The sequence below is a fragment of the Haemorhous mexicanus genome, chromosome 10 (genome assembly GCF_027477595.1).
Source record: "Haemorhous mexicanus isolate bHaeMex1 chromosome 10, bHaeMex1.pri, whole genome shotgun sequence".
NCBI lineage: Eukaryota > Metazoa > Chordata > Aves > Passeriformes > Fringillidae > Haemorhous > Haemorhous mexicanus.
Window position 1 is genome coordinate 25,847,074 of NC_082350.1, and position 14,309 is coordinate 25,861,382.

The 14,309-nt window shown below is 55.2% G+C and overlaps 1 protein-coding gene across 1 annotated transcript; it reads left to right on the plus strand.

Moving 5' to 3' along the window:
• Positions 1-2,710: 2,710 nt before the first annotated feature.
• On the plus strand, positions 2,711-13,994 carry GPR149 (G protein-coupled receptor 149). Its single transcript, XM_059855899.1, has 4 exons — positions 2,711-3,701; positions 4,537-4,729; positions 5,345-5,703; positions 13,209-13,994. Exons 1-4 carry the CDS (start codon positions 2,721-2,723, stop codon positions 13,761-13,763), a joined length of 2,088 nt encoding a protein of 695 aa, XP_059711882.1. The 5' UTR covers positions 2,711-2,720; the 3' UTR covers positions 13,764-13,994.
• The last annotated feature ends 315 nt before the right edge of the window (positions 13,995-14,309 follow it).

Here is a 14,309-nt window from a genome sequence, read left to right on the forward strand (position 1 = left end):
CTCCCTGTGCCGTTTCCCACCGTGGTGTGCTGTTACAGACTGCACAGCATTGGCTTTGTCTCCAACATGCCACAGACATTTTGGAGCCTCCAAAGCAGGAGTGGCTCCCGAGCAGAGGCATGGCTGGGTTTGCTCAGGGCCAGCTGTGACCTCACTGACACTCTGGGTTTCAGGTGCTCCACTGCTGCTGCAGTGCCACAGCAAACCCAGAATCACTCACCTCCTGCTGCTCCATGAGTTCCACTCCCAGCCTGCTGGGCTCTGTGAAGAGGGGCCAGAGGGGAGCTCCCATCTCAGTGGATCTTCTCTTTGGGACCACTCCTGAGCGAGGAGAATTCACAGCAGGAGAAGGAATAAATCCAAACCACTGAAGGACAGTTCTGGTGTTGGGATGTTCCACCATGCAGGGATGGCAGAGAAGGAAAGAACAGGCACGAGGAGCCTGCAGCTCCCTGCCTGCCTGGCACCGTCCTGCCAAGGACACACACAGAGGTGCCCCCAGGCTTCTGCCCCATCATTACCTGTGCCTTTCTGGCAGAGCTGTGTCATTCCATTCTCCCTGTTTCTTTAGAAAATCTGGGACATGGGGGGCAGTGATAACAGGAGGAAATCCCACCATATTGTAAGTTATGGTAAAAGCTGCCACAGAGAGTAGCAAGGTGCAGTTCAGATCACAGATGCACCGTGTGAGAAGACAAACTGAATAAGTAACCTGCCTTGAACGGGCAAGGCAATAAAAAGTGCCTTTCTTCCCAAGAGCACTGATGAACATTTCCTTGCAAACAGAAGGGGGGAACAGGATGGGCTGCTCTGCCCGCAGTGCCAAGAGCTGCAGAGAGGCAGAGGAAGGAAGCAAGCAGGGCCAGGGACGTGGGTGAGGAGGAAGATCTGAGGGACCCTGCAGGAATTTCCTGGCTCTGTGCCGTCGGGGCAGGGTGCCTGTGGCGGCTGAGGGCACAGCAGAGCAGTTTCTCAGCACCTGGTGAGGCTCGGGGTGGGGTCGTGCGAGGAACGAAGGTTTTCAGACCCCAGGCTGAGCGGAGCGGCCACGGGCGGATGCCAGCGGGGTGCCTCAGTCCCACAGCTCCCTGCTGTCCCCGAAAGGTGCCCGGGAGCACCCGTGTGCCCGAACGGGAGTGGGAATGGCGCAGGGAGGGCAGAGCCCGTCCTGCATCCCGCCCATCCTGCACGGAGCCAGCGAGCACGGGCACTGCAGGCGGTGGGCGAGCCCCGGAGCCGCTGGGCACTGCCGGCAGGGACATCCCGGGCTGGCATCCCGGGCTGGCATCCTGGGCAGTGACATGCTGGGCTGCCATCCTGGGCAGTGACGTGCTGGGCTGCCATCCTGGGCAGTGCCATCCCGGGCAGTGACATCCCGGGCTGCCATGCTGGGCAGTGCCATCCCGGGCAGTGACATGCTGGGCAGTGACATGCTGGGCAGTGACATCCTGGGCAGTGACATCCCGGGCTGCCATCCTGGGCAGTGACGTGCTGGGCTGCCATCTTGGGCTGCCATCCTGGGCTGCCATGCTGGGCAGTGCCATCCCGGGCAGTGCCATCCCGAGCAGTGACATCCTGGGCAGTGACATGCTGGGCTGCCATCCTGGGTTGCCATGCTGGGCAGTGCCATCCCGGGCAGTGCCATGCTGGGCTGCCATGCTGGGCAGTGCCATCCCGGGCAGTGCCATCCCGGGCAGTGCCATGCTGGGCAGTGCCATCCTGGGCTGCCATCCCGGGCAGTGACATGCTGGGCTGCCATGCTGGGCAGTGCCATCCCGGGCAGTGCCATCCCGGGCAGTGCCATGCTGGGCTGCCATCCTGGGCTGCCCTCCCGGGCAGTGCCATCCCGGGCAGTGCCATCCCGGGCAGTGCCCTCCCGGGCAGTGCCATGCTGGGCAGTGCCATCCCGGGCAGTGCCATGCTGGGCAGTGCCATCCCGGGCAGTGCCATCCCGGGCAGTGCCACGCTGGGCAGTGCCATCCTGGGCTGCCATCCCGGGCAGTGCCATCCCGGGCAGTGCCATCCCGGGCAGTGCCACGCTGGGCAGTGCCATCCTGGGCTGCCATCCCGGGCAGTGCCATCCCGGGCAGTGCCATCCCGGGCAGTGCCCTCCCGGGCAGTGACATGCTGGGCAGTGCCATCCCGGGCAGTGCCATCCCGCGCTGCCATCCCGGGCAGTGCCATCCCGGGCTGCCCTCCCGGGCTGACATCAGCCGGCCGCGCTCAGCGGAGGTGTGGCTTGGCGGGGACGCGGCTCCGCTGCCGCTCAGCCGGGAGGGGCCGGGCTGGCAGCATCCCTGCTGCCCGCTCCGTCCTGCCGGCACGGCTCCTCCCGCCGCAGCTCCTGCAGCTCCCGCCGCCTCTCCCGATGCTGCTCCGGCTGCCCCAGCCCGGGCACGGCCGTGCTCTGCCCGCTGCAGCCGCGCTGGCCGGTGAGGCAGTGCCTGCCACCCGGCACGGGGAGCAGCATGCGGACACCCCAGCAGCCCCAATTCACCACCTGACAGCACCGGAACGATCTTGAAGAATTCCTTTTTTTTTTTTTTTTTTTTTTTTCCCCAGCACCTTTGCTGCTTCATTGTTGCCTGGCTTTTTGAGAGCATGAGTTCTGGTCATTAGGGGTGCTGCCACCTGCATATTTCTTCATCAGATGCCACAGAAGACAGTCTAGGAAAACAAAGAAACTTGTTATGTGGAGCTGACAGTTCTGGTTTCAGCTGATGAACACTTGCAGAATCAGTGAGAAGGCAAAGGAAAACATGCCCAGGACAATGTCGGTAACTCCTGGTAATTTGTCACTCAATGGGACGAGCTTCTTGACTGAGCATCACAGCATTACGGACAAACCCAGTGAGCAGAGAACTTGGAATGTCTTTCTGTTCTGCCTGACTGTTGCCATTGCACTCCCGGCCCTTCTGGGCAGCATTTATTCACTAGTTTCCCTGCTGAAACTGCAGACCAAAACCACGGTTTCCATGATTGTGACCTCTTTGGCAGCAGATGATCTGATCAGCATCGGGCCAGTGATTATTTTCATGCTCATGCAGTGGTCAAGAGAAGTCCTCCCCCAGCCTCTGTGCACCACCTCAGCGTTTTTGTATTTATTCCAGGGCATTTCTAGCAACCTGAAAGGGTCTCTTATAGTTTCTTACAACTTCTGCACCCTCAACACGACCGGGACGCTGAGCTGCAGCTCCTCCAAGCGCCGTGTGAGCGTGGTATGGGCCATCCTCACCATCTGGACCGTCAGTCTGCTGCTGTGCTTTTTGCCTCTCTGTGGCTGGGGCAGGTACATCCCCACGTCCTGGGGCTGCTTTGCCGACTGTGCCAGTTCCTACATCCTGTTTGTGTTCGTGGTGTACTCGCTGTGCTTCTCCCTCCTGGCAGGGCTGGCCGTTCCCCTCACCCTGCAGCTGCTGTGCTCAGGTGAGCCCCAGCTGCTGCACACCGAGCACCTGCAGGGCTCTGGAGGCTGCAGCTCCCCCGGGACACGGTGGGGGGATGGAGCTGCTGCCCCTCCGCTGCCACTGCTGGACCCTGGGGACAAAACCCGGGAGCCTTTCCACACCTCGGAGGCGGTTTTTGTGAAGGGTGTGGCTGAGAGCAGCACACAGAGCAGGAGCTCCACGGTGGGCTTGGCCCAGAAACGATTCTCGCTGATCCTGGCACTGACCAAAGTCCTTCTCTGGCTGCCAATGATGGTAAATTCTCAGATGGCTTCACTTTGCAATGCTCACTTACATTTCAGTGGGACGTCACCTGTGGGCCATGGGTTGAAAGAGATGAACAGTGGCCATTGCAGCTGTTCCTCATAGTGTAGTTGAGCCAGCAGAAGTCCTCTCCAGCAGGTCTGTGTCACTGCATGAGTTTCACTGGTGCCCAGTGGGTTTGGCAGAGCCTGGTTCAGAGCTCTGACGCTCTCCCATCACATCATTCGTGTCACGTGAACACCAGGGCAGTAAGGTCCCCCTTGGCACTGCCAGCTGTGGGACAGGGCTTGCTCAGCATTCTGGGGCTGGGAGCTGAGCTAAGCGCCCCTCTGTCCTGTCCTCTGAGACACATCCTTTGGGTTTAAAAATAGGAGTTTGGTAGAAAAATGCAGTTTGGTGGCACCTTTGTAGTGCTGGGGCAGGAGGGAGTGCTGCCGTGGGCATGTGTGTGTGTTTGGGAACAGGAACCTGAGAAAGGGATGGGCTGGGAACAGGGAACATGGGGCACTTCCCCCTGCCCGTGGCTGTGTGAGGCTGGGGCTCCTCGCTACCACACGGGACTGGCTGGCACTGGCAGCTCTTCAGTGGTGCTCAGCATCTATATTTAGCTCCAGTGAGGGTTTTTCTGAGAAATGCCCCATGAGAGGAGAGCAGTCAGTGCATCTCCTGCGCTGTCTGGTGGAGCCAGAAGTGTTGTCCTCAGCAAACACTAATGGCAATCTGTGTCCTACAGTGGTGTCATATCCACAGTGAGATGTTCTCCTTGTTCCTGGAAGCATCTCCTGTGCCCAGAGTGATTTAAATTTCAAAATGCTCTGCCTTTCAGATACAGATGGCTGTCCAGTACATCACTGGGCTGCAGAGCCTTTCTTTTGAGACACTGAGCTTCCTGCTGACCGTGCTGGCTGCTGCAGTCACCCCGGTGTTTGTCCTGTCCCAGCACTGGCTCCACCTGCCCTGTGGCTGCATCATCAACTGCAGGAGGGACTCCTATTCAGTGGCTTCACAAGGGGCCAAAAGTAAGTGTGGAAGGGTTGTTGGTGTGACAGAGCTTGCCACACCTTCCCTGGTAACTTTCTTGGCATCCTCTAGAGCCCTGTTTTTCCTTGGGCTTTGTGTAAAAATAGATGGAGGAACGGAGTGGGTCAGGTGGAAGAGGCTCACAGGGATCATCTGGTCTCAACTGCAAATGTTAAGGGCTAAATATTTCTGAGGATGTGGGAGTTGTTTCCCATTGTCTGTGGTGAAAATCCTCTACCATCAGTGGACGAATTCCCGACATTCCCTCCTTGCTCAGGGAGAAAGAACTCCTGAATCTTAGAGAGAAGCCATCCTCAGTGCATGGCTTTCACTTGCTTTAAACACATCATCCAGGTGCAGAATGGCTTGTGCTGCCCCTGCTGCCCTTTTAGCCACTTCCCCAGAGAGAACACTGCAGTTCATCCAGAAGGCAGCTCCTTCTCAGAAGTCTTTCTTCTCAACAATTCATTTTTCTAATGGAGGGAAAATTGCCTGTTTCCAGCAGAAGCTGGATAATTTATTCCATGTTTTAGCATGCCATTTGCATTGTGTTTGTAATCTCATTTTTCTTTTCAGTCCCAACTCCTAACACAGTTTCTTTCCTTCCTGCTTAGCCAAGCGCGGCGGGTTTGAGTTCAACCTGTCGTTCCAGCAAGGCTGTGGCATCTACAGGATATCCCTGGAGAGCCCTCCCCAGGCCAGCAGGGATGGAAAGCCCTCGTCCTGCCCCAGCCTGGTGAGCTCTGCCTGCGGGCAGCCGGGCAGGGGCAGGGACAGTGGCACCAGGGCAGTGACACACGGCCCCCGGGGCACCCCTGCTGCTGGCCCAGGGCCCTGCCAGGACCAGCAGGGCACCAGCACTGGCCCGTTCCCTGAAGGACCAGAGTGGAGGCTGTGCCACCAGGAGAGCCCCACACCCGAGCTCTCGGACTGGGAGTGGTGCCGGAGCAGGTCTGAGAGGAACCCTCGGCAGGTAAAGGGGCAGTTTGTTCTTCTCTGATAATAACAGTTTCCTTAAGAAATAGGAATGATTTTCACTTCTGCGAGTCCCATTTTTTAGCAAGACTCATACGTGGCATTGTATAATGTTTAGTAACCACAGACCTATTTGCAGGTGTTGATCCTGCAGTAATTTCTCACTTGTCTTCTTAATCATGGGGTTTTCTTATTTTGTGTGCACCTGCATGATTTGTATGTGGTGAGAATTAGGTATGAATTATGTTACCTTATCTTAAGGAATAGGAAGTTTCTCTCCAAAAGATGACATTTTCCAGATGATTCCACCATGGAATTCAGTGGCCATTGGGCATTACAGCAGGTGGGAGTGGGGTGAGAGCCCACGTGAAGTCTGTGAGACAGGAGCTCTGGAAGGCTTCATGGAGGAAGGGATCTCTGGAAGTCACCTAATCCAAGCAGGGTGACTTCAGAGCCAGATCAGCTCGTGCTCAGCCTCTGCACGTGCACAGGAGATGGATAAGGTGTATTTTGTATTCAAGTATGGGCTTCTCTCTCCATCTGATAAACACAAATTTATCATCTGAGTCACAGTAGGAATTTGGCTGATATTTCAAATGGGACTGATCATCCCTTTCATAAAAAACCAATGCTCCCTCTGTGGCAGTGTGCAGAGAAGAATTCTGCATTTGGGGGCAAAAGGGAGTGATGACTCAGCCTGGTTTTAATCTACCAGTTCTGGCCAAAGCCTCATGTGCCATGTACAGCTTGGTAAATGAAATCACTGTATCAGGTTCATAACTCCTTGCAGGAGTTTACAGATGATGTTAAAAAAAAAAAAAAAGAAAATTTCTTTCCCCATGTCCCCTGGTGCCAGTTCAGCTGCAGCCTTGGGACTGCAGCAGGTGTGAGCAGCTCTTTGTGAGCAGCTGGCAGTGACTGCCTGGGGGTGTTTTATGTGCCCTTCTGGACATGCTCTTCCCTTCCTGCCTTACAAAGAATCGCAGCTCATCCCCTTCTGACACCTTCCCAGGTATAACCCCCTGCCAGGCACCGAAGCTCCTATGGGGTAAAAGCTCCAGGCTTTGCAGTCACAGTTCTGCCTGGTTCTGACATTCAGCAGGAGCTGCCAGAGCTTCACAGCTGACATTTGCTTTGCAGCTGGGAAAGGGCAGAGCCTGAAACCCCTGCAAGCTTTGCAAAAATAACTTTAGTGCATTGCTCAGGTTTATGTTGGATGAAAGATCAATTTGGGCCACATGTTGTTAAGCTGAAAACCATCTCCTTTATCCATCCTGCCTGGAAGTCCCAAAGCCTAAGAAAAGTCACTCTGTTCTCATTACTCTGCATTTCCTACACCTGTTAAAGAGGGAGACTCCCCCAGCATTGATTGGCCACATCCTTCTGCAGGAAATACAGGGGCTCTTCTGGGAGTCCATCAATACAGGGGCTCTTGCTGGAGTGCTGCTGATTTCCTCATCAGGAGGAGGGGCTGTAAGAACTGACAGCAGGAGGGAGAGCAGCCATCCCCGTGGATGTGGGATCAGCCAGTTTGGTGGAGTTTAATGTTTGAAGAGCAGGTGCCAGACAGGACCCAGGGTGCCTTTGGTTCCCTCTGGAAGCTGTGGGCTTGGAGAGTGGCACTTCCTTGGGGTGACAGTAATGACTGTGGAGCTGGGTGTCTCTTCATTGTCTGTTCTGTGAGTAAAGAGTTGCTCTATCAAAGTGTTTTCTCTGCAATAATAGTGGCATGAGAGAACGAGGCAGCAGGGTTTATTGAGTATCTGATAGGATGGCTGTAATGGAGAGGGAGAGAGAAAATTGTACTTGTCATTTCCAACGCCTGCTCAGCTGCATTTTTGAAAAATACCTTTAACATCTCATAAAATACCCGTGTATCTCCCTTCCTAAAGGGATTGAGTGTAAATATGTCATGTCTTATTTTGTCTATGCTTCAGTGCCCTCAGGCAACAGGAATCTCCCAGGCTAGCAGTTTGTTCCAGGCTTGCTGATTAGTTTTCTCTACCTCATCTGTGGGTTGCCTGAAGGAAACTCTTAGAAGAGGCTGCACAGGGCCTATTTATGTGCCCTGCAAGGAAAGAGAGGGGGAGGCTGTGCCAGTGACTTCACTGAGGAGCAGGCAGGAGTGCTTAACACGAGAAATACACAGCATCTCACTGGCTGCAGGAAGGCTGTGAGCACTCCCTTGAACCCCAGGCACAGCACAGAGGCTGAGTTAGGAATGGCCTTGAAGGTTCCCATTGCTTCCCCCTGGCTGGTGGGAATCTGCACCCCCTCACCCCTGCTGATGTGCTGAGCTCTCCCCAAGGGGGCTCTTCCTGCTCGGCTGCTTGGAACTTGTTCCTGATTTCCAAAGAGGTTCCTGTGGCTGGAAAATCAGTGTAACACTTCACCTTCACCTTCTCTCCCTGCTGCCAGAGGCGTGTGCCCTCTGCGTGGTGCTGGCTGTCCCTGCTGCAGTTCCAGTGCCACTGGCTGTCTCTGGAGCTGCAGAGGAATGCTGAGAGGAGGGACACGTGCCCAGGAGGGCAAGGCTGGGTGGAGCTCCCACAGCCCCTCCCTCCAAGGTGTCCTCACCTTGGTGCTCTGTTGCACCTCCTGGGACTGACAGACACAAATCCAGGTCTGTCTGCCCAGACAGGCAATGGCAAGTGCTGGGCTCAGCCCATCTCAGGTGAGCTTGTCTCTTCCTGCCATGCCCCCCTGGCTCTGCATGTACTGCAGCCAGCCTCAGAAAAGGCAGATCATTGCAGTAATTAATTTCACTCCACTAATTTGCACTCTTAGGGAAGTAGAAGACTAAGCCTCTATTTTAAAACAAACAGAAAACTCATTGTCTCTGGAAAGAAAAGGCTGGGACCCTTACTGGAAACATTCTAAAAATAGACCTTTTCATCTCAAGCCGTGTTTGACCAAAGTAATTAGGAATGCAAACTCCTCAGAGCTGTTTGAGATTGCTGGTTTTCTGTTTGGGAAGGCAGCAGGGCCCAGTGGAGCACCAGGCACACGGCACGGGCTGTGTGTGCTCTGGGTGCAGAGCCTGTCCCAGGCAGGAGGAGCAGAGTCCAGTGACCTGTGCTCACTGGGGCACTGCTGCATGGGACACTGCTGGCACACCTGTGCTCCCTGGGACACTGCTGGCACACCTGTGCTCCCTGGGACACTGCTGCACACCTGTGCTCACACACTGCTGCACACCTGTGCTCCCTGGGGCACTGCTGCACACCTGTGCTCACACAGTGCTGCACACCTGTGCTCACTGGGGCACTGCTGGCACACCTGTGCTCACACAGTGCTGCACACCTGTGCTGCATGGGACACTGCTGGCACACCTGTGCTCCCTGGGGCACTGCTGCACACCTGTGCTCCCTGGGGCACTGCTGCACACCTGTGCTCACTGGGGCACTGCTGCACACCTGTGCTCACACAGTGCTGCACACCTGTGCTCACTGGGGCACTGCTGGCACACCTGTGCTCACTGGGACACTGCTGCACACCTGTGCTCACTGGGACACTGCTGCACACCTGTGCTCCCTGGGACAGTGCTGCACACCTGTGCTCACTGGGACACTGCTGCACACCTGTGCTCCCTGGGACAGTGCTGCACACCTGTGCTCACTGGGGCACTGCTGGCACACCTGTGCTGACTGGGGCACTGCTGGCACACCTGTGCTCACTGGGACAGTGCTGCACACCTGTGCTCCCTGGGACAGTGCTGCACACCTGTGCTCACACAGTGCTGCACACCTGTGCTCACTGGGACACTGCTGGCACACCTGTGCTCACTGGGGCACTGCTGGCACACCTGTGCTCACTGGGACACTGCTGGCACACCTGTGCTCACTGGGACAGTGCTGCACACCTGTGCTCACTGGGACACTGCTGGCACACCTGTGCTCACTGGGACAGTGCTGCACACCTGTGCTCACTGGGACACTGCTGCACACCTGTGCTCACTGGGACACTGCTGGCACACCTGTGCTCCCTGGGGCACTGCTGCACACCTGTGCTCCCTGGGACACTGCTGCACACCTGTGCTCACTGGGACAGTGCTGCACACCTGTGCTCACTGGGACACTGCTGGCACACCTGTGCTCCCTGGGGCACTGCTGCACACCTGTGCTCACTGGGACACTGCTGCACACCTGTGCTCACTGGGGCACTGCTGCACACCTGTGCTCACTGGGACACTGCTGGCACACCTGTGCTCACTGGGGCACTGCTGCACACCTGTGCTCACTGGGGCACTGCTGCACACCTGTGCTCCCTGGGACACTGCTGCACACCTGTGCTCCCTGGGACACTGCTGCACACCTGTGCTCACTGGGACACTGCTGGCACACCTGTGCTCACTGGGACACTGCTGCACACCTGTGCTCACTGGGGCACTGCTGCACACCTGTGCTCCCTGGGACACTGCTGCACACCTGTGCTCACTGGGACACTGCTGGCACACCTGTGCTCACTGGGGCACTGCTGGCACACCTGTGCTCACTGGGACACTGCTGGCACACCTGTGCTCACTGGGACAGTGCTGCACACCTGTGCTCACTGGGACACTGCTGCACACCTGTGCTCACTGGGACAGTGCTGGCACACCTGTGCTCCCTGGGACACTGCTGCACACCTGTGCTCCCTGGGACACTGCTGCACACCTGTGCTCACTGGGACAGTGCTGCACACCTGTGCTCACACAGTGCTGCACACCTGTGCTCACTGGGACACTGCTGCACACCTGTGCTCACACAGTGCTGCACACCTGTGCTCACTGGGACACTGCTGCACACCTGTGCTCACTGGGACACTGCTGCACACCTGTGCTCCCTGGGACACTGCTGCACACCTGTGCTCACTGGGACAGTGCTGCATGGGACACTGCTGGCACACCTGTGCTCACACACTGCTGCACACCTGTGCTCCCTGGGGCACTGCTGCACACCTGTCTGCTATTCCAGGGCCTGGGAAACCAGGGATTGGGAGGGACAGTCTAGCGAGGGCCTTGTGCTTGAGTCTGTCCCCAGACACTGCAGAACCAGCTGGGATGGTGTGCAGGGTCCCACTCAGCCCCAGCTGCTGCGTTGGCCAATTCCAAATGGAAATCTGTCTGCCAGAGCCTGTTCCAGCTGCTGTGGGCCTCAGATACACCCAAGCTTCCCTATGGACAACATCCTCCCTGGGGAATCCAGCCCAGACCCTGCTCAGGCAGCGGGAGCAGGACAGGGAGCCTGCTCCTGACCCACAGGGAGGCTGGGGGAGGCTTTGCCTCGTGGCAGCCACAGCTGCTTCCTGTCTTGTGTGAGCTCTGGGAGGTGGATGTGTAATTAAATCATGAGGGGATTTGCTTGATGGATTCCGCAGAGATTTCTCTGCTCAGAATGCATCAGCATTCCCTAGGGAGCAAGGACATTTGTGATCTATTCCACTGGGAGTTTTTGGTCTTTGCTTTTAAACAATGCCTGTGCTGGTACAGGGAGCTCTCTGGTGAAATCCCTGTCCCAGATTCCAACAGCCAGGACAGTCTCCAGGCACTGTGGGCAGGGGCTGCATGGGGGATGCCCTGACCTGGGGAATCCCCTCCACACTCAGTGGAACTTGGTGAGGGAAGGGCTGGGAGCTGAAGGCAAAGACTGAACTGCTGGGAACCGTGGGAGTGGGAGGCAAAATACTTCACAGGATGCTCCAGAAGAGTCTGGTTTGCTGGTGGATTCCTATTTATTGCCATGGATGTGTCATGAGAAGCAAAAATGGGTATTTAATAATGGTATCAAGGACAAGATAAAGGTCACTTTCTGTTCTCATTAATAATAATTTATTCTGAAAGTAATTCCAGTAATAATCAGTGCTACTTGGCTGTACCTAAACCCAGGATAAATGCATTTATCCCTCCCTTGGGCCCCATAACCATGGGTTTAGTCCCAGCACTTGCATCCACAGTGCTCCCCAGAGCACAGCATTGTGGTTTGCTCTGACAAATGGATTCTGTACTTTAGAAACAGGTAAAGGTGTCTGGAATTGAACATTGCCACTGGAGCTGTTCAAGTGGGAAATGACAGCATTCAGTGTCTCCCTGGTTACTGACTGGGCAGTGACAGAGGAGGCTTGATGGATCCTTTTCACTTTAACAGTAAATTCTGATTTCTCAAGAGAAAGCTTGAGAAGACTTTCAGAAAGTGATTGGGAAATGTCTCGTTCTCCAGACCTGGAGTGCTCATTCCAGCAAGTGGAGATTCATTCTCCCTCCAGGTGCCTCGTGCTCAGTCTGGCAAATCAGAGTTTGACTAACCAGACATACCCCTGCACTGAAGGAATCAGCTTTTATTTAAACTCTGGTTTTCATATTCTCTAGATTTCATAGTGAGTCACAGGCACTTGGGACTTCATGCACTAAGGGGTATAATAACACAAAAAACTTCTCGCCACTCTTCCAGGTCATAATACCAGGTGTGCAAAATCCTGCAAGGAGCAGGCAGTAAGAGGAGGTAACAAGGGAGCACAGTGGCTGATTTGGGCTGATTTTGGGCACTCTCAGCACAGCAACTGATTGGTGCTGATTTTGGGCAATCTCAGCACAGTGGCTGATTTGGGCTGATTTTGGGCAATGCCAGCACAGTGACTGATTTGTGCTAATTTTGGTGAATCTCAGCACAGTGGCAGATTTGTGTTGATTTTGGGGAATCTCAGCACAGTGGCAGATTGGTGCTGATTTTGGGCAATGCCAGCACAGTGGCAGATTTGGGCTGATTTTGGGCAGTCTCAGCACAGTGGCAGATTTGGGCTGATTTTGGGCACACTCAGCACAGTGGCAGATTTGGGCTGATTTTGGGCAATGCCAGCACAGTGACTGATTTGTGCTGATTTTGGGCAATCTCAGCACAGTGGTAGATTTTGCTGGATTTTGGGCAATGCCAGCACAGTGACTGATTTGTGCTGATTTTGGGCAATCTCAGCACAGTGGTAGATTTTGCTGGATTTTGGGCAATGCCAGCACAGTGACTGATTTGTGCTGATTTTGGGCAATCTCAGCACAGTGGTAGATTTTGCTGGATTTTGGGCAATGCCAGCACGGTGGCAGATTTTGCTGGATTTTGGGCAGTCTTGGCACACTGACTGATTTGTGCTGATTTTGGGCAGTCTTGGCACACTGACTGATTTGTGCTGATTTTGGGCAATGCCAGCACAGTGGCAGATTTGTGCTGATTTTGGGCAATGCCAGCACGGTGACTGATTTGGGCTGATTTTGGGCAATGCCAGCACAGTGGCAGATTTTGCTGGATTTTGGGCAATGCCAGCACGGTGGCAGATTTTGCTGGATTTTGGGCAATGCCAGCACAGTGGCAGATTTTGCTGGATTTTGGGCAATGCCAGCACAGTGGCAGATTTTGCTGGATTTTGGGCAATGCCAGCACGGTGGCAGATTTTGCTGGATTTTGGGCAATGCCAGCACGGTGGCAGATTTTGCTGGATTTCGGGCAGTCTCAGCACTAACGCTGTTGTTCCCTGCAGCGCTCGGGCGGGGCCCTGGCCGTGCCCCTGTGCGCCTTCCAGGGCACCGTGTCCCTGCAGGCTCCCAGCGGCAAAACGCTCTCCTTGTCCACCTACGAGGTGAGCTCCGAGGGCCAGAAGATAACCCCCACGGCCAAGAAGATCGAGGTGTACCGCTCCAAAAGCGTCGGCCACGAGCCGAGCCCCGGGGAGCCGGGCTTTGCGGACACGAGCGTGAAGATTCACCTGGAGGTGCTGGAGATCTGCGCCACCGAGGAGGCGCTGGACACCGTGTCCATCATCAGCAGCATCAGCCAGTCCTCGGCGCACGCCCGCTCGCCCTCCCTGCGCTACTCCCGCAAGGAGAACCGCTTCGTGAGCTGCGAGCTGGGCGAAAGCGCCTCCTACTCGCTGCTCGTCCCGTCCAACAGCGACTTCAGCATCTCCATCCCGGACACCGTGGAGGCTCATCGGCGCAACAGCCAGCAGCAGCACTCGGCCAGGGCGGGCTACCAGGAGGAGATACAGCTGCTGAACAAAGCCTACCGAGAGCGGGAGGAGACGGGCAGCAGCTGAAACAGGGGTTTAATCCACACGCCTCAACTGCTCCGGCAGACAGAGCTGCTGTCTGTCGGTTACCCGGGCAAATACAGTATCGGCTGGTTTTTTCCTATCATGCAATTTTTATTTAGGTGCACTGTTGAATCAATTCAAACTGTTAATGCTCTATCAAGGGGATAACAAATACTCAAGTGCTTTACAGCTGTCCATAGTGGATTTTAAGTTATTTATTTATACACCTATTTATTTGAGGCACACGTGGGTCTAAAGGGAATCCTAAATAAAATCTTAAACCCCAGCTTTGGTGTTTGTTGGCACTGGGTGCGTGTCTGCAGGAACCTGTGGAAACGAGGGAGCAGCTCCACATGTGGGAGGTTACAGCAGTTTTGATTCACTTGCAGTCCTTTTCAGTATCTAAATCAACATAATACTAGAAATATTTTTCTAACACCTGGACATCACTTAAAGCTCATTGGCTGCTCTTTGTTTCACGGATTAAATCTCTCTTCTTGTTGATTAAGCCTGAAAGTATACGAAGATCAAACATTAAGAAAACTATAC